The following is a 22,541-nucleotide window of genomic DNA, read 5'->3' on the forward strand; positions in this document are numbered from 1 at the left end:
GATGGAGATGGTGGGTGAAATGGGGATGTCTCAGGATGACTCAAGAGACTAATAAAAAGTAAAGGCTCCATAATACACTTGGTGGCTTGTTCCTATCCAGCCCTTAGGATCTGTGTCAATTTCTAGCACAGCGGCCTGCTGGTATGAAAAGTAGGGTTTGCAGTGGCATAGGGTGCCTGAAGTCGGCCTTTTGCCAAGGCAAGGACAAAATTAACCCAGAAGATCTCTGGGGCAAATTCAGTGGAGATGTAAGCTGGCGTAAATGTAATCATCTGACAGTCAGTGTACATTTGAGAGAACAGAATGGATAGGGTTGTACTGGAAAAAAAACACTTAAAAATAGACAGTGCTAGGCAGAGATACTGAGGGTTGAGAGGGCGGGGCGAGGCAGGGCAGGATAGTCCTGGCAGAGATTAAAACTGCTGTATTCAACAGAACTCATGTGAAAGAATGGCAAGGAAAACACTGCCTGCTCCCCATAGGCATGAATCTTCCAAGAATGGAGCAACTATCAGGAGTAGTTTGCTTCAGCATGGATCAGCTGGATATATAGCTAGTCCCAGAAAAAGGAGGGAATCCAAGTTTGGGAGTCCAAGGGCAACGGAGAGGGGAATCTGCAGATGATAGTGCACAAGGGCTAAGTGTGTAAAAAAGGGAGGGGCAAGAACAGGGGTAACTGGGAGATGGGTAGCAGAGGGGGAATAAGATGGGCAAGGACTAATGTGGTGATTAATTTAATAATAACGCTAACATTTTGGAGTCTCCCATCTGTGAAACTATGGGAGATTCCCCAACACTAAAAGCAAAAGTGAAATTAAACGTGTGGTGTGCAATGGAGGTTTCATTTCTTCCTTACTGTTTATTTCTTACATTTCTAAGCTGTGCCAAATTACAGATCTTGGCACATGCTACAGCAATGACTTTGTAATTAACATTTAGCAAATCCCTTTCTGCATTCTTAATTAGACCTCCTTCCACACACACACAGCCTGCATTTCCCTTTACAGCACCAGGCAAAGCTCCCAAATATTTGGAACATCTTAGAATTGCTTTTAGGATTGAGCTGAAAATAGTATCCAAGGTGCCTTATGCCAGAAAGATCAAATGTGATATTTATGGAGACAGTGCTGTCTAGTTTGTAATTGCAGTTGAACTTGATACCCAAAGCTGGTTGCAGATTAGTGTCCTGTTGCGAGGGCAAAGCATTGCCTCCCAGCTGGAGATGTGAATGAGTTCCCTGCGACTGACCGAGTTGCCTTGTCACTTAATTGCTTGGGCTGAATTAAATTGCTCTTCCTGTTTCACATGTGATAGGAAGTAGATTTCTTTGAATTTGAGCTGATTAATGAAGAAACTCTGAAAACCACCAAACTCCAATTTCAGTCAGTTGGTCTCCTTATTAAATGAAAGGATCTAATTTTACACTTTGCTGTTTTCAGATTGATCACCCACTGGCTGAAAATATTGAGCGAGAAGCTTTTCATCTGTCTGCCCGTCTCATTAATGCACCATATCGCAGGACAGTACGAGCCCTAGTCTTCACGTTAAAGCACAAACCTGAAATCCGAGCACAAGTCAAAACTGGTGGACTCCCTGTCAGTGTGCTTGTACAAAACCATAAGAAGTGACTCAGAGTGCCTGGTGCTGAACATCGGATTACTATGCCTATGCCACATATTTGGATTGGGATTCCCTTGTATTTTAAGAGAAGTTCTGGGGCACTGGTACTGTTAATCACGCTGCCTTTCTAAAGACAGGCTATACCAGGAAGATTTTTGGGGCAAATTCTCTAGAGATGTAAGCTGGTGTAAATTAATTATCTGAGAGTCAGTGTAAATTTGAACGAACAGAATGGGTGGGATCATAAAGGGTAAAGCACATAGGCCTCCCCTACCTATGCCTTGCTGATTATCTCTCCTGCTACAAACCCTCTTTTCTTGTTCTGCAACATGTAAGTTACATCAGCTGTCCAGCATGTAAGTTGCATCTACTATCACTGACATAACCACACATCACATGCACTATCATTTATGTCACATCTGAGTGTGATTCCCTGTCTCTGACAGGAGCCATGAGCTTAATAAGTGGAACTATCAGAAATAGGGTTGTAAGCGAGTAGTCGAGCCTAGGCTCATCGGGTAGCTGAGTCAACTTCTTGCTCCCGCCCCCCCCCCTTGCTGCCTTTGTTTTGGAGGCAGCAAGGCTGGTGGGAAGCAGGAGCTTTTAAGCCGGATCTCCCCAGCACTGTCTCCATGTGCCGCCTGCCTCCCCCCTGCCCTGCATTTCTGTTGGAGAGCCACTGTTGTAAACAATCATGTCAATTAAATTCCAATCAGTTATACTGAGGCAAATTCCTTGCCCCCAAAAAAGATAGGGCTGAATAGGTGTGAGTGCGTAATTTGACTTAAAGTGTCATTATGTACTGTGGTGATTGGTTGAAAAAGAGAAAATAACTCAACTTGGCTAGAGTGACTTTCCAGGGCTGGAGTTAAAATGTTTTGTCTGTAAACTGAGCACATTTGACACAATGGCAATTATATATTGAGCCTCACTAATAGCCTTTTGACTGTCACTTTTCAGAACAGAACTAGACTTTGAAGTTCAAGTAGAACATGGACATCAAACATGCAACTGATGGGTCAGACCCAGCTCCCCCTCCCCATATGTTTGTGAGACCACTACAACACATTCAGATGGGGCAGAATCTCAGCTTTCATTGAAACTAAAATTTTTAAAAAATCCTAATGCTTATGAGGGAAACCTTCCAAATGCAAGCCAAAGGTAAAGTGATGTCTGTTGCCTGCCTGATTCTGCAGTCAGCCTGAAAGAACATTTCTCAGACACTTAAACTTCTCTGCCCCCATTAATCTTGGTGCATCAACTAAAATGATGGCAATCTTATGTTAGCATTAACAGTTGTGTTACTGATAACTTTGGAGTGGGAGACAAATCCAGGAGGGGGGGGCAGGACTTGGAATTGGGAGTGGTAGGAGTGAGGGAACCACCGAAAGAAGAAGAGAAATAGATAAAGAGGTTGGGAGAGGAAGAGGAAAAACAACGGGTTGAAATAGCAGTTGGCCCACACAAGAGTATGCTTTTCCACTGAGCGATAGCAAATGCAGCAGTGAAATACTTGAAAAATAACTATTTAGACATTTAGTTACTTCATAATGATTCAGTTCCCTCCTTGATCCCCACACAAACCTTCTATTGTCATCAGTGGGTGTTCTGTTGTGGATGGAGACAGGTATAGAATCCTAAATCTGTTTCCATTTATGGGCCATGATGAAAAGTGGAATTAAGCCTACTCCAGGAAATAAACTTGACACCCCCTGAACTGGAAGCCATGCATAATGATCATTTCTTTTCCCCAAAGTGAAATGACCTGGTAGGAGACATCTCAGCAAGAGGCATCTGTGACACCATGGGTTAATGCATGGGACTTGCAGTGTAATTCTTGTAAATTACTCGTTTTCTGCTTCTGGTTTTGTTTTATTTTATAGCCAGCCGGATTGCCAGCTAGGCACTTTCTACAGCTAGGGACTCTCCATAAGCTTTTGTTCTAACTAGGGAAAGTCCTGTTGGATTAACAGAACTGAGGGAACTGCAAAGGTGGTGCTCTTCATGCGTATGGTTCTAGGCTAGCTGGTCTGCATTAAAACAGTTTTGTTCCCTTTTTAAAGAGGAAATTTGGAATGAATCAGGAACCAAAAATAATCTGGAGAAGATATTTGTTTCCTTCTCCCTCAATTAAACCCAGCCCTCCAATAGTCCTGAGTGTTTGTGATGGGTGTGTGTGTATATATATATATCAGTGTTGACTTCAGGGCAAATATAGATTTATTGCAGAAAGCAAAAGGTGACGGAAGACCTTCTGCTGAGGTATGTAACAAATTCTTTACTGTTACTGCTTATAGTATGGTGATAGAGATGCAGCCGTGTTAGTCTGGTGTAACTGAAACAAAAGACAGAACTATGTAGCACTTTAAAGACTAACAAGATTTATTAGGTGATGAGCTTTCATGGGCCAGACCCACTTCCTCAGATCAATATGTGGAAGAAAATCGGCACAACCATATATACCAAAGTGATACAATAAAAAAAATGAACGCATGTGAAATTGACAAATCAAATTTTAGAACACAGTGGGGATGAGGGTGAAAGGTAAGTTTCTGTGAGATAATGACATTAGGGGTGATAATTGGGGAAGCTATCTTTGTAATGGGTCAGATAATTAGAGTCTTTGTTTAAACCCATACATAAAGTGTCAAATTTAAGCTTATAGCATGGACACACACTGTTTTGAGACTAAGGGATGGGTTTTGAACCTAATGGCAGAGAGAAGAGATGAAAATGTATCCTCTTTTGGTTGCAGCTCAAGCAGCCTTGTCAGGGTTGACTTTTATCCCTAGCTAATGGGGAATCATCTGAAGAGCAAATAATTTGGCTTTAGGATGCACCGAGCCACCAAATGGCAGGTATTTACAAGTAATTTCTCCGAAGAAGTGCTCAAACAGAACTTCATCCCCCTGCTAATTACTGGGCTCACACAGGAAGTACCAAGATATTCCACAGTAGTTGCAGTGGGGCAGTAGTCAGCAATTGTAATTAAAAAAAAAAAAAGGCTTTTAAGTATTAGAGAGCCTGGTCCTGCACAGAATGCTCATAGTATGTCCTAGGAATCATGCTGAACAGTTTGCAGGATTGAGACCATAATAGGTGGTGGTAAAATATTATTAACCAGCTGTTTCCATAAAGCCATACACATTTGAATGATGCTTAAGGACATACTTGTCAGTATCCATTTAGGACACAGAGCAGGAATATTAGAGAGACAGTGTGGGTGAGACAATTCTTTTATTGGACCAGCTTCATTTGAGGAGAGACCAGCTTTCCAGCTTACTTTGACGATTTCTTCAGGTCACTGGAAAAGAACAATGCATAGGGCAGGAAGGCCCTCCCCATGTCCCTCTCTGCTCCCCCCTTCCCTTCCCTTCATGTATTTGTGGTCCTCCTGGGAGCCTGCACAATCTAATCTTTTCATTTAATTCCTGGTTGGGAAGAACTGAGGCTAGCGGATGCAGGAATGTCTGCCTCAGTCTGCAGGCAGCCTGTGTCTGTCAGAAGTGTTGATTCTCTTGTTCCTCCTTATTCCATTGATTTTTTGACACTGAAGCTCAATGACGACACCTCAGTGTCAATATTAACTATTTAACTGCTGCTTCTTTTAGCAGCTAGAATAAGCTTTGAGGCTGGGAACTGGGAGGCTGGGAACTGGGAGTGCATGGAAGGGACTACAGAGGGAAGAGATGAGAAGAGACAAAGACAGAGAAAGGGGGGAGAAATAGAGAAGGGAGGCTGGAGAAAGAAGAGCAACAAAGACCATCGTAGCAGTGGTCTTGCATGCAACATGGTTTTCTATAAAATGATGGTGAATGTGGTCAAGGGACTTAAATTACAACTAAAAATGCAGTTCCTATTACCAGGCTGTATTCTCCCCTTGGTATTAGGGCTGGTCTCTCTGTACTATGCGTGGGAGATGGACTGTGGACTGAGGGGAGCAGGGAGTCTTCCCTTTATAACCCAAGCCATGGGGCATCATTAAGCCTGACATTTGGCCCACAGTACAGAGTGAGTGTGACATTGACCCTACTGGTATTATTCATCATTTCAGTGGCACTCATTATTTATGAGCCTCCCTCCTGTAGGTCACAAAATGGCACAAGCAAGATTGCAAATAGTAAATCAAGCAGAGGAAGGCTCCAGTATGAACTAGATCTGTTCTAATGCATATTAAAAGCAGTTCTTGTGTCGGTGCAGAAACCCTTGTTCATCTTCAAGGCCTTTCATAGCTATTAGCCCACACACTATCCCCATGAAATGAATAAGCAGGTTTTGGCTTTATCAGCAGGGAAACTGAGGCAGACAAGTGATGTGACTCAAGAGGGAGGTATCATTGCCAGGACAGTTCCTGTCTTTAAATCCTGTGCTGTCAGACCACTAGGCAGTGCCGATGAGCTCTGTCAATAAGACCAGACTATGGGATAATCATTTCCAATTAGAAATTATATACAAACCAATTATCTCCATACACAGACTATACCTTGAATGGATAAACATCTATTTCTCTGAAGCTGTGAATGTTAAAATGGCTGAGCAACTTCCCTCCAGGCCAACATTTAGCCTAAATGAATTTTCGTAAGTTTAAATTCTAACCCCATGCACTGATTAGAAATGAGCAGGGAGGCAGAAGCCCTAGCAGTGGGAAGGGCAATGTCACATGATCCCAGCCATATAGATAATGTGCTGCAACAGACAGGAGGCCTTGTCCAAAGCATGGGCTGAGCCACACAGATGTCAGGATAAAATCCCCTTTCCAGACTCTGCTCAGACATGAGTAAACAATACAGAAAAGGGGCTAAGTAACCTGCTTTCTGGACAAGGCTCTTGCTAGTTGGGATTGGTCCTGCCTAGAGCAGGGGGCTGGACTTGATGACCTTCTGAGGTCTCTTCCAGTTCCATGGTTCTGTGATTCTAGCACAGCTTCAGCTCTAATTCTAAGAGGGCCTATGGGACAAGTCCAGCCAATCTGTGCTTGTTTCCAATTCCTGTTAGAAGCCTGGTGAAATGATCCCAACGTAGCAGCCGCTGCGTCACTGTACATATTAACCCATGGAACTCATTGCTCACAGAGAACATACGTAGCAACTACAGAGAGAACCGTCCTGCCATCCCAGTATTTCATCTGCCTAACCCTCCACCAAAAAACAAATCTTTCCAACCCCTGTGAACTCAAGCCTCCCTTTACTATGGCACGTCTGGACTTTGGCATTGTTAGAAGGCTTCAATTTCTGCTCTAGAAACAACTCCTGCTCCATTATCCTGTGTACAGTTAGTACCTTTTGGCTGGGCATTTCAGTGCCCTGTAAGGCAATAATTAATGTTGCCTTCCATTGCCGCAATCCACTACAACCATTTCTGAAGAGGAGTGACCCGGGCAATTAAGGCTTCTCCAAGGGCATATTTCAAGTCATTCTCAAAGGTGGGAACAGCCTCTAGCAATCCTAACTCCCAGACCCCTGGTCTGACCAACAGGCCATAATTTAAAGGGCCAGTTGCTCAAAAAATAATTCCTCTTCTAACCAAAGAGTGAATCACTAACCACATTGGTTCTCCAACCAACCTCCTGTCAGCTCAGCATCGGGTGGGGAGAGGGGCATGTGACCCATCTGTCAGCTACCTGTGGGTGTGCCACCAAACCCTGGCCAGTCCTTGAGTTTGGATTGAGGGGCATGTTTTTCTTCTCACACGTCGTGTAACAAATTACAGTGGGGAGGAAGAGAGCTTGCTGCTTCTCCAGCGCACAGTATTCTCCAGAAGCTGAAGCACTGAAGGTTTAAAATAAGCTAGAGTCAGACCTCTCAATATATCATTGCATTTTTAATTGTCCATATGCTCAATCCATTATGTTTTCCCCAGATGGCAGGAATGCTTAACTACAACCTCCTCATCTGGGCTGTAATAATGAGGATCTCTGGCAGGCACCTGGCTCTGAAAGGTAAAATACAAGATCGATGCACTGTAAACTGAGGCGCAAAAAAGGGGTGAATTCACTGCTCTTGCCCATTGGAGAGACTTCTTGCTGCTTGCAACGGAGGCCGGGTCAATCATAAGGATGTGATCTTTCCATTATTTTTGTATTGCAGCCTTGTGAAAGTAGCCCAATCATAGATCTGGCCCCATAGTACTAGGTGCTACACAAACATAGCCTTGCTCTGCTCTGCCTCAAGGAGCTTACAACATTGTGACTGAGGTTAAATCTAAGTTCAGGTGACATTCAGTGAAGCCTTACTAATGACAGAAGGCCTGAGCCTAGCACAGGCTAGATAGGGTGTGTTGTGGCCATAATCAGAAGGGGAAATGCAATGAGGAGAATAGGCAGTGAGTGGGAGTCTGATTGTGAAGGATTAAGAGCACTGTGCAGCTGCCATGTTATCCTGCCTAGTCACAGGAGCAAAACCCGAGAGAGAAATATGCAGCTCATTAGAATGAGGGGACTCATACTTGGACACAGGCCTCTAACCACGGCCTGCCCTTCTTTTTCCCTTCATATGCATAAGTAAAGGAGAGAGGGTACGTCTACACTACAGCGCTAGTTCGAACTAACTTAGTTCGAATTAGTTAATTCGAACTAAGCTAGTTCGAACTAACGCATCTAGAACTAAAAACTAGTTCGAACTAGCGTTTTGCTAGTTCGAACTAGCAAGTCCACATTGAGTGGACTCTGAACAGGGCTTAAGGATGGCCGGAAGCAGTGCCGGCAGGGCATAAAAGGAGGACTTAGAGCATGGAGATGCTGTCTCAGGCTAGCCGAGGGCTGCGCTTAAAGGGTCCCGACCCCCACCCCGGACACACAGTTCTAAGGGGTGCCCCGCTTGCAAAGACGTTCTGGCTTGGAGTGCCCTGAGTGCCCACACTGGGCACATCACACCACTCGGCCATCAGCCCGGCTGCACTTGCCGCAGGCTGCCATCTGGGGAGAGGAAGTAATTGGGGGGCTGCAGGAGAGCTTCCAGCCCCAGAAGCCCGCAGAGCCAGCCCAGTCCTCCCCATCGGGGGCTCGTACCCCATTCCTCCCTCACCTCCTTCCACTTACCCTTCCCTAGCCCCCCTTCTTATTGATGTACAAAATAAAGATAACGTTTCTTCCAACATTGACTCTGTCTTTATTGAAAAAAACTGGGGGAGACTGGGAAAAGGAGGTGGGAGAGGGGAAGAGAAAGGCTGGGAGAGGGGAGGGCAACTAACATGATCAGGGGTTGGGAACAGGTCCCAGATGAAGAAAGGCTACAGAGACTGGGACTGTTCAGCTTAGAAAAGAGGAGACGGAGGGGGGACAGGATAGAGGTCTCTAAAAGCAGGGGTTGGGTGGAGAGGGTGCAGTCAGAAAAGTTCTTCCTGAGTTCCCATAAAGAAGGACTAGAGGACACCAAAGGAAAGGAATGGGTAGCAGGCTTGAAACTAGTAAGAGAAAGTTGTTGTTGTTGTTGACAAAGCAAATAGTTAACCTGTGGAACTCCTTGCTGCAGGAGGCTGTGAAGGCTACAACTAGAACAGAGTTTAAAGGGAAGTGAGATCAAGTCATGGAGGTTGGGTCCATGGAGTCCTATTAGCCAGAGGGTAGGAGTGGTGTCCCTGCCCAAAGTTTGTGGAAGGCTGGAGAGGGATGGCACGAGACAAATGGCTTGGTCACTGTCTTCGGTCCATCCCCTCCAGGGTCCCTCGTGTTGGCCGCTGTCGGCAGACAGGCTACTGGGCTAGATGGACCTTTGGACTGACCCAGGACGGCCATTGTAAGCTCACGGCTCAGAGTCGGGGGTCTCAGTGGACCCCCTTGATTTTCATGCACACCTGCTCCTGGGTGGCCAGGCTGGCAGCTCTCCTGCCCTAGCCGGCCACTTTCCTGTGCCTAGTGCGGAGATCGTGGACAAGGTCCACGATGTCCGCACTAGCCCAGGAAGATGCCCGCCTCTTGCGGTCCAGGGCAAGCTCCCGGGAGCCGCCAGCCTGGTCCCGGCAAGAGGGGGTGGGCTGGGGGGCATCGGGTGGGTGGCTCTGTGCCGTGCCAGGTGCAGGGTCTGCTAGCTGGGTGCTGGCAGGCTTGCACCTGGCACGGGCACCGTAGCCAGCCCGTGCCCCTTTAAGGGGTCCGGGGCCGGGAGGGGGGCATAGAGTTTCCCTGGTGTTGGCCAGAGTGGCCACCAGGGAAACCTGGGGAGGGCTAGCCTCCCACTAGTTCGAACTAAAGGGCTACACAGCCCTTAGTTTGAACTAGCTAGTTCGAACTAGGCGTTAGTCCTCGTAAAATGAGGTTTACCTAGTTCGAACTAAGCGCTCCTCTAGTTCGATTCAAATTCGAACTAGCGGAGCGCTAGTGTAGCACCTATTAAAGTTAGTTCGAACTAACGTCCGTTAGTTCGAACTAACTTTGTAGTGTAGACATACCCCTAGGGACTTGCAGCTTGCTACTATGCAGTGTGGCTAGTATTCAACCTTACTTGCCCTGACATGTGGCTTCCATTTGCACTGGAGCACACCAACCTGCTGCATGATGGACAACGGTGGGTCTTCAGAACATAGAGACTTATCTCTCCCCTGGTCTCCCCACTACAGTCACTTGGCTTGGTGAAGGGAGAGGCAGGACTTTGAATACCCAGGAGGGCAGGTAGAAAGGGTCCTGAGCAGTGGGAAGACAAGTGGGTATTGGCACCTGTTTTTGTTACCTGAGGTTCAGCAATGTGCAAAGGGGGTCAGCGCTCCACTGATAACTGTAAAATAGCAGTATGTGTATCAAGATCCTGAGACTGAAATCCAGGGCTGTGTCTACACTGGCACCCTTTTCCGTAAAAGGGATGCTAATGAGACCAGTCGGAATTGCAAATGCCGCGGGGGATTTAAATATCCCCCGCGGCATTTGCATGAACATGGCTGCCGCTTTTTTCCGGCTCGGGGTTTTGCCGGAGAAAAGCGCCAGTCTAGACGGGATCTTGCGGAAAATAAGCCCTTTTCCGGAAGATCCCTTATTCCTACTTGAAAGTGTTCAGTCACAGGGGGAAGAAAAACTTGCCATGTATGTACTGAAAGACACACTGCTAAATAAAATAGCTCTGTGGCTTTTATGAGCTTCCTTCTGCCCCCACTAGCAAATGCTCCTTTTCCATTGTGTGGACCCAAAGCCTGCACAAAAATAAATACAATCAAATAAACAAAATGTTCATTTTAAGCATAGCAGACAAGCCTCCGGAACGATATTATTTTTTGCACTCTTATCCATCAAGATAGGTAAACAGATGTTTGCTTCCAGAGTTAGAACCAACCAACCCCCATGAGGAGACTGTGCCTGCCAAGGTTCAGCCTGGAGCAAATTTTACAGCTAAATTATAAGCCCCTGAAAATAGAGGCTTAGAATTATCACTCCATGAGATGCCTAAGTAGAGGCTGAAGGTGAAAACAGCCTGGCTGTCATGAAGGCCAGACAGAGAAGATGTTCCAGTCATGCCTCCTCTTTAGGCTGTATAAAAAGGTAATGTTCCCTTTAGGAGCATAGATGCTAGAGATGAGAATATGCAAGATAAAGTGCAGTAAGATGATTGTGGGGGTTTTGAATGTGAATTCCTCATTCTGAAGAATACTAGTAAGATGTTTCCTAGTTCTGGTGGCATAATTAAAATGGCCATCAATCTGTTTGATGACCTATCTCTCCGTTCTCCCCTTGCAATCACTAGGAGCTGCTTCTGACTTACACCTGCAGTGCTTAATGCTTTATCCAAAGAGCATGTCATGCCACTGGACTCCACAGGATGGTGCTGCATCCAATACAACATTCCATCTCAGATACAAGATGAGGTAAGTAAAACTGGGGGGAAACTTTATCCCAGACATGAAACAGGATCCTAGAATTACTGCATGTTTATGGGAGACGCCATAGCATCCAGCAAGGGGACGTAATGCTCTTCTTTTGACATAATATAATTCACTGTGTGGCATTTCCACCACCCTCTGCTTTATGAATGGGGTGGGCCACAGTATTTTAGACGCACATTATCTGCACTGTACTGTCTCTTCAGAGCAGGGGTGGGAATTGAAATAATTGTGTAAGTACCTTTCCAGTCATATAGGCAAATTCTCCAGAATTGGCCTTCTTGGTGTTACTGTGGGTGATTGGACTATTCCTTTAGAACAGGGGTGAGAAATCTGTCCCAGGGACTGAATCTGATTCCCAAGGCTTGAGGCGCCTCCCCCACCCCCAGCATTGGGGAGCTGGCACTTGAGCTCTGTGGTCCCCTCCTGCCCAGACCCTGCATCCCAAGCCCACTTCCCAGCAGCCCCCACGCACACATTGAACTTCTAATTTTTGGCCCGACCCCAGAGCATAGAAAGGTCCACAAAATATACTAGTCTAGGCCCCCCTAAGCTCCGGTGTGTGAAGGGAATGTGGGGGTTGGGTTGTTTTTTTTTTGCTTTTCGCTTTTGGGTGGCCCCCAACTGATTTTTCCGTGGGTCACCAGCCCCCGACCCACCCCTGCTTTAGAATGCTGAGGTTAGAAACAAGCAGCACCAGCTCTTATTAAGCGTGTCTCCAAATCACACACGCTAATGTGATGGTCTCTGGTCTAACTATTTTTTCAGCCTCTGCGGCAATGCAGCATACTGCATAGCTCAGCTGGACACACCCACCGTACCTTCGCAATCGTCCGAATGGACATCCCAGTGGTTGACAAAGCACACACATGTCCCATCAGCAGTGCGATGGGTTGAAAAATTAACGACCGAGAGATTTCCACATGCCTATAAAGCAAGCACAGAAAAAATGCCCCTTTAAAAAAAGGAGCGGCCTTTGAGAACATGCCCAAAGTGCAGGAGTGGGAGAGTGTCATATGTCTTCCTGCAGAAAGACCTCTACTGGGACAGTATTCTCACTCTTTGTTCACTTGGTTTAGGGGAGCAACTGAAGCTGAAGAATGCAAAGACTATGTCACCAGTGGCCCCAACTCCTGCTATTTCAGCCGCACCAACCTGTGCCTGTACTTGACCTATGAAATCTGGGTGGAAACTGGAAACGGGACATCAGAGAAGCTGATTGTTAACACTGAAGACATTGGTGTGTAGGGGATGCGTGTATGCGTGCCAGGGTGTGTTTGGTGGGTTAGTTCTTTGTTGAATTGTATTTATTGTGGAGAGAAAATTAGAGCAAATATTCACCTTTGAGTCCTGACCCTGAGCCCACTGGTGGCAATGGAGAGACTCTTCATGACATTAATAGAGCAACCCCGTAGAGGAAGGCATCATGCTCCAGTGATCTTGACCTAGGACTATAATAATTGAGATATTGATTCCCTCTGTGCCCATATGCAAACCAAAAGTCCTGGGTCTGTTTATTGCTACTTGATAGATGGAGAATCAGTCTTGTGGATGGGGAGGACAAAGTTGCCCCCCGGTCCGGAGATTCAAAGAGGCCCAGAGCTTCTGGCCAGTGTTGTCTCTACTGCAGCAACAGTGGCTGCAGCCCCAGCCCCCTTTGAATGGCGGCCAGAACGCCGCTGTGAAAGCTGGTGGGTCATGTTGCAGTCTGGGAGGCACTAAGGGCTGACTGCCCTTGGTCCCACCCCTTCTGCCTGAGGCCCTGCCCCTTCCAGGGGTGCGTAGCTGCTCCCCCCCACACACACCTTGCCCCAGGGTCCGCAATGGCTGTTGGCCCCACTGGGAATAATACAACCTCCCCTTGGTGTCACAAGGAATAGCTATGACTGAAGCTTTGCAACGCTCCTGGGAGAGCAGTGCTGTTATTTAGGCAACGGTTTGGCCAGGGCTGGTAACAGATTTTGTTCGGCCCTGGGCAATGTGTGTGTGAGGGCTCAGCTCTGGGCACTCAGAAGGGGCAGGGCCTGAGGTAGGGCTTGGTACAGCCAGTCTTCAGCGCTGCTTGGAGAGCCCCGCACAAGCTCCAGCAGCCATTGCTGCTGTTGTAGCAGCCACCCAGAATGCTTAGCTCTTTTAAATTCCTGGGGCAACTGCCCCCTTTGCCCTCCCTCCCCTGGTTGGTGGCCCTGGGGTTGGCTATTCCTGATCGCCGAGGCCTTGTCTTCACTTGGGAAAAAGGTGGTTTTACCACACAATAGCGAATACATCATAACTAACGTGAGTTAAAATCATGGGCCAAACAAGGCCATTGTTAGTTTTCACATGTGTTAACAGGTCAAACCTCCACAAGCTAACGTGTGAAAACTACCAACTACCTTGTCCATGGCTAGGGACGTCCTTAGGATTTATGGGACCCTACATAGTGCTATTAGTTCTCTTTTGCCTGATGGCAGCCCGGGTTGTGTGTGATTTTTTTTTTAAAGAGATGTGATGTTATAATCTTCAGCAACACACATGAAATATTTTAAAGCATATTTTAAACTAAGGTCCTGTAGACTCGCACAGTAAATTCAGAATAGTGATAGAAATGTAGCTGTGTTAGTCATAGTCCTGTATTTTGTTACAGTAAATTCAGAAATGGACAGTATGTGCCTGGGATTGCCAAATGCCTGGTAAATGGTTTCATTACCACTTGCATGGCTCTTTCACAGGTTCAGTGTCTTGCTAATAGGCCTGGCAGGCTTTTTCACTTTTAAGTTAACTAGCTCTTCTCCTGGGTAAGCACTGCCACAGAACAAGGATAGGAAGAGGTGAGAGGGTTGACACTAAAACCTAAGTTAAGCCCCGAATTTTCAGGTGCCCTATGCAGCTGTCTATTCTGTGTATAGGTAAGGATGGCCCTCTCCATGGCAGGGTTTTCATGTGTACCAGCTAGCACATAGTAACCCTCCTCTTGTTTTCCTATTGTGGACGCACCCCCAGCGTGAACACAGACCCCTCCCCCCCACTCTAGGCTTTTAACAGACACAATATGAACAAAAAGCCAAGGAAGGTTAGATCCCAGGGCCCAAATTTTAAACAAAGAAGCTTCAGCTAACAGTGTAGCTCCAGTAGTCTCTAGGGTGGAACAGCAGAAGGCAGCCAGGGGGGACAGACCCTTATCTTGGGCGATTGCATCCAAAGGCAGGGGCTAGACTCCTTCCTTTCAGGGCTTTTTATACTTCTAGGCATCCCACTTGCTTTCTCTTGGCCCTCACCCAGTATCTGTTCTCCTCCCATCCCTCCAGACAGCATGCTGGATTTAACACAGCCTCCCTATTCCTGCACTGCTGCAGCTCCTCTTTACTTTTCTTTTCTTTTCCTCACAGCACGGATATTTTTGGAGGGGAGGGGTTGGGGCAAACAAGTGGAACTCTGCAAAGCTGCAGATATCCATGGGTATTCGCATCCACAGATGTCAATGCGGATATCCGCGGCTCATTTTTGCAGAGACAGATGCGGATACAAATTTTGTATCTGCGCAGGGCTCTACAAATGAGGGTTTTTGACCTGGGAGTGATCATCTCTGTCTCTCTCTGGGTGCCCTAAAATCTGCCCTGTTCCATATCTATGCCATGTGGTCCTTGCAGCTTGATTGCGCTGTTTGCCACTGGCTCAGTTCAGCAGCCCCTGCATGCCAGCCGCTTCCCCCAGAGTGGATGGGGAGCTACTCAGATGCAGCAGCAGCTCCAGAGTTAGAGAACCAGGCCCCTCCCTCTTGTGTTTAAGGCAGAACACACCGATAGCAGCAGAGCCTTGTAGAGCTGGGCCATGATGGGCCAGGTTTCAATTGCATGAGACTCCAGAAAGTCTGCATGTCACATGTATGAGCTTAGCGTCTCTGAGCATCTAGCGCAGGGTGATGGGCTGATAATGGTCCCTTCTGAACAGGGTCGAGAATGGGGTTTTAACACAGTATGTTTCCACCATCTTGTAATTGGGTCTAAGCCATGCCAATGACCGTGCCTGTTAAGCACTGTAATGTGATTCTAATTCCAATTGTTCCCATCTACACAGGCAAATACCGAAATACAGCTGAGGCACTCCTGTGTGCTAGTTCAGTCCCCTACCTCTGAGAAATGCGCTGCACAGACAGGCCCATGGCCAGAGCTGTTTCTTCCTCAATTTTTTGTCTGGACAGAATGTTAATCCCCAAGCAGAGGGTGAGCATCAGCCTCTGAAAGTAATGGGCCTCTTTCAAAGGCAGCAGTGGTTGAAATGCCCTGACATTGGCTTGCCTCCCTCCCATCACTCTTTGCTGCCAGCTTCTCCTCGCTATAAACCGCTTCTTTTTTTTTATTGTTGTTTTTGTTCAGCCTACAGCAGCATGAGCTACCCATCCCCCCAGATGCAGAGTGAAACAGCTCAGCCTTTTCCTGGGCTGGTGGCTGTGGTTTGACTCAGTGCCAGGTTTGAGCATGGGAGGTGGAGGGGAGGGGGGAGAAAACAAGCATCACACACACAGAGACTGAGTGTGCAAAAGGAATAGTCTCACTCTCTTATTCAAACTGAGCAAGTGTGTTACAGGAGCAGTCTCTCCCACGTACAGTGAGTGTGCATTAGTAGTCTCTCACATACATGCAGAGTGTGTGTGTAATGGGAGCAATCTTGCACACGGCAAGTGTGCAATAGAAGTAGAATCTTGCACAGAGTGAGTGTGCGATAGAATTTCTCACACACAAAGTTGAATATGTGATAGGAGTTGGCTCACACTCACACACACACAGAGGAAAGAGCAAGTGTGTGACAGGAGTAGGGACTTTCTTTTTACCACAAGTTGGGACTGGATGATGGGATGGATCCCTCAGAAATTGCCTTGCGTGTTCCTTCCCATTGAAGCATCTCGCACCAGCCACTGTTGCAAGATAGACTCCTGGTCCAGCTGAACCATTGGTGTTCCGTATGGCTGTTCTTATTTTTCCATCCAGGGACTGGGGTCATACTTCTGCACTGAGAATGGTTTGTCTCTGCTAAGGAGGTGTTCTTTGCCCTGCCACACAAACCTGTCCCCTCCAATCCCTCCACAAACAGCCTCTGCCTTTGCGTGCTCCAGGAGGCAGCTCCATAAAACAGAAACTGTGGCCCTCGCAGCAGACTTAGAGGCGGGAAAATCACCCCCAGGTTGAGAGGCACATGCAGTAAATTACTCAATCATAATACTTCCCTGCCTTATTGTACCTAGAAGAATTACTTTAATATCCATAGTCTAGTAGCACCTTAAAGACTAACAAAACACGTATTAGCTTTCATGGGCACAACCCACTTCTTCACAAAGCTCATGATACCACCTACATGGTTTGTTAGTCTTTAAGGTGCTACTAAACTATTTGTTGTTTTTTAAGTTTTTCCTGTTACAGACTAACTCGGCTACCCCTCTGAAGCTTTTTAATATACATTACTTCCTTCACAATGAGACTTATTATTAGTAACATGAGGGGGAGGGGCTCTTGGCCAATGAGATTTCTCAGTATCTTCCACCCCTCCTTGAAGACTTTGGCCTGATTCAGGAAAACAGCACTTGAGCATGTGTTTCAGAATATTCCTGACTGGGGGGAAGTAGAGTTATACGCACGTGTGTAATTATAGGCAGTCCCCGGGTTACATGGATCCGACTTACATCGGATCCCTACTTACAAACGGGGTGAGGCAACCCCGCACTAGCTGCTTCCCCCCAGCAGACCAGGGAGACACGAAGCTAGCGCCCCCCCAGCAGACCAGGGAGACGCGAAGCTAGCGCCCCCCTCAGCAGACCGGGGAGACGCGGAGCAGCTTTTCTCAGCAGACACCTCAGCTTGAGAATAAAGGACTGAGGGATGTGAGGTGTGGGAGAATAAAACTGAGCTCTGGAGAAATGTTTGGCTAGAGTTTCCCCTACAATATGTACCAGTTCCGACTTACATACAAATTCAACTTAAGAACAAACCTACAGTCCCTATCTTATACGTAACCCGAGGACTGCCTGTACTGAACTAAAAAGTATTGGGACCAGATTCGCTGAAGTCAATGGTGGTTTGTGGCGGTCACCACCCTCACTTTTCTTTTTCAGTTATTGGGGCAGGGAGGAAGGGCATTCCTTTGGATTCCCATAAAACCTCAAAGCCAGTCCTGCATTGGCAGGACTCTCAGCCCTCGTCTACACTAGGGAATAATTTTGAAATAACAAGTGGATCGTCCATACTACCAAGCGTGTTATTTTGAAATAACAACTCTTGCTTTCCATGAGGAATAACACTTATTTTTAAATTGTTATTTCGGAAGTTATTATTTCTAAAGAAGTTATTTCAAAATAATTTCCTAGTGTAGACATGCCCTGAGGGTGATCAGTGACACTGGCAGATGTTTTAGAAACTTCGGCTTCACAAGTGCTGCCAACTAAGACCGGGTAGCATAGGGTGATTTTACTGCTTGGGGCTGTGGGCTTTTGATAAGAAGCTGTTATTAGTTACTTCGCGCCAAAGGAAACTTTAAAAACAATGAGTAGTCCTACGGCTCCTTAGAGACTAACAGAAATATATATATACAGTGTCATGAGCTTTTGTGGGCAAAACCCACTTCCTCAGATGAGATGATTTTGAGTGGAGAAAAAAAAGGGTTAAGAAGGAAATAAGGAATAAAGAAGAGAGAGGGAGAAAAAATTGTATCTGTCAATTGTAGTCCCAGTGCTAATGAGGCTAATTGAGTGGGCTGGAAGTGTCCCATGCTTAGCTTTTAATGTCAATAGGGTGTTGAATGTAAGGAAAGCTCCTTTTGTAATATGTTAACCAGTTCAAGTCTTTGTTTTGCTTTTAAATAATAAGATTCACAACTCTTGCATTTGCCAAAATTCAGAGTGGGGTTGCTCTCCCCATCTGCGGCAGTTTCCTCTTCTATTGTGAATGAGTTACTCTTTGCTATGGGGAAGATACTAGTTTTTTTTAGTGATTTCCTCCTCTAGTGATGAGGGGTAAAATAACTTGGGATTCAAGGCCCAGGTCCTCAAAGGGTTTTAGGTACCTAAATCCTTTTGATTTCAGTGGTGCCTAAATACCTTTTGAGGCTCTGGGCCCCAGAACTGAAGTCTTATTGAAAATTTTAGGCTCCCGAGTATTTAAGTCACTTGGAAATGAGACCTAGCCAACTAAATCATTCCAGTCCTTTAGAAAATTTCACCCTAGCGCATGAACGGACGCATATGCACATGGTCACACAGCCAGCCCTCCGCCCAAGTCCAGTATGCCCACAATGTGAGTTTAGCCCCTCCTCTGATCACCTTCTTTTTTTTAAATAGCCAAAACTGAACCACCAGAGGGCCTAAAGGCCATTGGATTTGGCACCCATCTCTCCGTAGAATGGAGGTACCCACCAGGTTTGGCAGCCTCATATTTTCCACTGGTGTTTGAGCTTCAGTACCAAGAACAGGGATGTGGCAAATGGAAGGTGAGTCACATTTGCTTTTCTTGCCTTCCATGAGCTGTGTCTGTTGTGTAACATTTAACATTTAAAAACATGCCTGGGGCTTTCCTCACTAGCAGGGCCGGCTTTAGGCCGATTTGCCCGATTCCCCTGAATCAGGCCCCGCGCCTAAAAGGGCCCCGCACCCTAAACCCGGAAGTGTACTGGGCGCGCTGTGGGAGGGGGCATCGGCCTCGAAGGAGGAGCACGGTGGCTTCTGTGTGCCGCAGGAGGGGGAGTCGGCCCGTGGGTTTGGCAGGAAGGCAGGACTCTTCTCTGTAGCTGGGGATTTAAAAGGGCTGAGTTGTTTGTTTGTGTGCTGAGTTGGTTTTTTTTTTTTTTTTTTGCTCAACCAAAATTTGGTTCGAATTGGGTCCCGCACTTCCTAAAGCTGGCCCTGCTCACTAGAGTCCTGGGTAACCGTAGCTGGCTGGTTTGCAAGGAACCTTGTCCAGCAGAAGTCTGCACACTGCCTAGAAATTTAAACACTTAAAAGTGGGCTAGGAACTTTTCAGCAAATAAGAGATTCAACAGCAGCAGATGTGCTGTCACAAAGAAAGTGAAACAATTAGACTCCTCATTCCTCCATGGACTTCACAGGATTACACCAGAGATGGCTCTGACCCTGCAGTCAGTATCCTAGAATATTAACTTGTGAGTTCAGTGTTGACCATGCATTCTGTAAGGGCAATGAAAGTGATTGAAAATAAAGGCCCCTTTTAAAAAACAATATTATAACTGGCCAGGTGGGTGGACTAGAAACCCTGTTTGACATCAATGATTCTTTTAGATGAAAAGACTACCCTAGCTCAGGATCCAAACTTCGTGGTTAGATTCTGTCCTCCTCCTACGCCTTTTTGCCCCCTCTGATCTCTTTCTTTCCCCCAGCAGCATCAAGGGCCAGAAAGCGGCCTTAACTAGGCAACTAAAGATTCTTCCAGCACAGTGGAGTCCATGGCTGGCACAAACTAAGTGCAGCGCAGCTCTAGACATGTCTTCCTACCACCATCACCCCCACCTTGCTGGATATACAAAGGTGTTGGGAGGTGATTGAAACCTTCTGTGGTTCAACAATTCCTGCTGACATAATGACTCCTCTTGAGTCATTATAAGCCAGTGTAGTTTGGAGCAGCCCTCCTATAAATTGTGTGAGTATTGGAGTCTGTAAGCAGGTAGAGCTCCACTAGCATTGGGCAGCCTCACACTGGCCTCATTTAGTCCTAATCAGTCTTGAACAGTTTTGTCTGAAAATGTGTTAGCTGTGGACACAAGCATTGTGACAACCACGCTATAATGAAATGGTTTCAAGAACAGTTGCTTTCCAAGAGGTTGCGCTAATAAAACTTAAAAAATAACAAATAGACTAGTAGCACCTTAAAGACTAACAAAACATGTAGATGGTATCATGAGCTATCGTGGGCACAACCTACTTCTTCAGATGACCGGAGTGTTGGAAGTCCAGATCCAAGATCTTGGAACCCTCTTGGATCTGGACATCTTGAATCTGGACTTCCAACATTCCGGTCATCTGAAGAAGTGGGCTGTGCCCACGATACCATCTACATGTTTTGTTAGTCTTTAAGGTGCTACTAGACTATTTGTTGTTTTTTAAGTTTTTCTTGTTACAGACTGTAGCTCGGCTACCCCCTGAAGCTATATATTAACTAGCCAATTAGCCCGTCATAAGACGGGATTTTCAGGTCTCTCCTCCACATTGGTTTTCTCTCCTGAGCCTCCGGTCTCTCTCTCCGTCTCTCTCTCTCTCTCTCTCTCTCTCCTCCTCCTCCTATTACCTCCCCCTCTCTCAACTCTCCTCTGCCTCCTGCCTCTCTCTCTGTCTCGCCTTCTCTTCTCCTCCCCCTCTGCCTCTCACTCGGGGGACCGCGGAGTCCAAACCATCGCTTGCACCACTTGCTCCCATGCGGCGGTCTGGCTGAGCGGTGCAGAAGTCATCCAAGCGCCATGGCAGGAGGTGAAGGGGGGCGAGGCGGTGACGTACATGGCCAGGCCCCACCTCCTGGGCATGTACGTCACCGCCCTGCCCCCCTTCCCCTTCCGCCGTGGTGCTCGGCTGACTTCTGCACCACTCAGCCGGGCCACAACGGGGGAGCAAGCGGTGCAAGCAGCCGTTTGGGCCCCGCACTCCCCATGCAGCATGGGTCTCCCAGAGGGAACAGCCAGCATTTCAGGCAACAGCGCCCTCCAGAGGGAACAGCCAGCATTTTCAGGCAACAGCGCCCTCCAGAGGGAACAGCCAGCATTTTCAGGCAACAGCGCCCCCCAGAGGGAACAGCCAGCATTTCAGCGTTACAGACTCTCAGACACTGGGCTCTATATTATATATGATCGTTTACCTGCAATATATGATTTAGCCACTAGATGTCTCTGTGTGCTATATATTTCCAGATAGGTTGAGGTTCCAAGGAGACAAAACTGGAACTTAGACTGCATGGAAGTCTTTTTCCTATCTATAATTTGCAGTTCTTTTCTTTAATGAGTACCTCTTCTTTAAGACAGACTGTGACTTCATATACCATGCATTTTCCAAACAATTTCTTTTTTGAGAATAAATCAAAATCTGTTTAAAAAGGAAACCTGTTTATTTAAACAGGTGAGTTCTTCCATGTATGGTTTATTGGTCCAGGGTCCACAGATTTCCTGTGTTCCTCTCCTGGTGCAGACACTATTTCTTATATGGCCTTGAGCCAGTCACTTGGCTGTGCATCAGTTTCCTTGTTGTGTGCATAATTTAATGCACATAAAATATTTTGGAGGTGCCAAGTGTTAAGCATTATTACCATTCGTTCTCTCAGTTATTTCTCCTAACTAAAGAATGAAGGGGGAAAAGAATTACTCTTGTTCTTTGGAAGGGAAGTGAAAGTAATGTAATTAGTTTTTTTCTCTTTCTTTGTGTTAGCAAGAGCCTGATGTGGGTGAACAGACCAGCTACTATATATATGATGTGAAGCCAGAAACTGGGTACATTCTGATGGTTCGCTGCAAGAACTCAGAGGGAAAAGGCTTTTGGAGTGACTGGAGCACCCCAATTATAGTCAGTTCTGCCCAAGCCACAGCAAAACCAGTGCACTCTGGTACTGAGTGAAGTACCTGTAGAAGATACACCACTCAAGGCAATAGTTCACCTAGCTCAGCATGTTGCCTTTGGCTGTGTCCTACACCCAGTGCTTTATTAACAGCATCTAGACCGGGTATGTGGGTATTGGGTCCCAAGGGCAGGAAAGTCTAAATTAATTTTGTGAAAGTGCTTTTTATTAAATAAAAGGAACCATAAAAGCTAAGTTGCTGTTTGTATTATTGTTAGCTAGCAAGAAGATGCTAATGCTCTGAGTGTGCTTTGTCTGTTAATGCTGAGCAACTTATCTGAGCCCCAGTTCCACTCCTAAATGGGACCTCTTTACAAGCCATAAGGCCTTAGGACTTGTCACCACTACCAGGGGTTGATTAAACAGGTCTAGTGAAGACCCACTAAATCAACCACCAAATGTGCTCCCGACAATTCTGGTACTCCACTGGCATGAGAAACTTAAGGTAAGTTGATGGGAGAGATTCTCCTGTTGACCCAGCAAAGTGTAGACACTATAGATAGTTAACCTAAAGTACACCGACTCCAGCGACATCATCCATATAAC

General features: G+C 46.5%; 2 protein-coding genes across 4 annotated transcripts in view; both read left to right on the plus strand.

Moving 5' to 3' along the window:
* TCEANC2 (transcription elongation factor A N-terminal and central domain containing 2) overlaps window positions 1–2,472 on the plus strand; it is a 12,047-nt gene extending 9,575 nt beyond the window's left edge. For all 3 annotated transcript variants that reach the window (XM_006133466.4, XM_025189826.2, XM_075936023.1), the window contains exon 5: window positions 1,440–2,472. In XM_006133466.4, the coding sequence (XP_006133528.1) occupies window positions 1,440–1,628 (189 nt within the window). In that variant the 3' untranslated portion in view covers window positions 1,629–2,472. The remainder of the gene's footprint in view (window positions 1–1,439) is intronic.
* A 1,021-nt stretch (window positions 2,473–3,493) lies between these two features.
* LOC102457650 (cytokine receptor-like factor 1) lies at window positions 3,494–22,150 on the plus strand. The gene is made up of 6 exons (XM_006133514.4): window positions 3,494–3,882; window positions 7,480–7,558; window positions 11,286–11,406; window positions 12,501–12,661; window positions 18,728–18,876; window positions 21,809–22,150. Exons 1-6 carry the CDS (start codon window positions 3,787–3,789, stop codon window positions 21,992–21,994), a joined length of 792 nt encoding a protein of 263 aa, XP_006133576.2. The 5' UTR covers window positions 3,494–3,786; the 3' UTR covers window positions 21,995–22,150.
* Window positions 22,151–22,541: the final 391 nt, after the last annotated feature.

The sequence above is a fragment of the Pelodiscus sinensis genome, chromosome 9, assembly GCF_049634645.1.
Source record: "Pelodiscus sinensis isolate JC-2024 chromosome 9, ASM4963464v1, whole genome shotgun sequence".
NCBI classification, from domain to species: Eukaryota; Metazoa; Chordata; order Testudines; family Trionychidae; genus Pelodiscus; species Pelodiscus sinensis.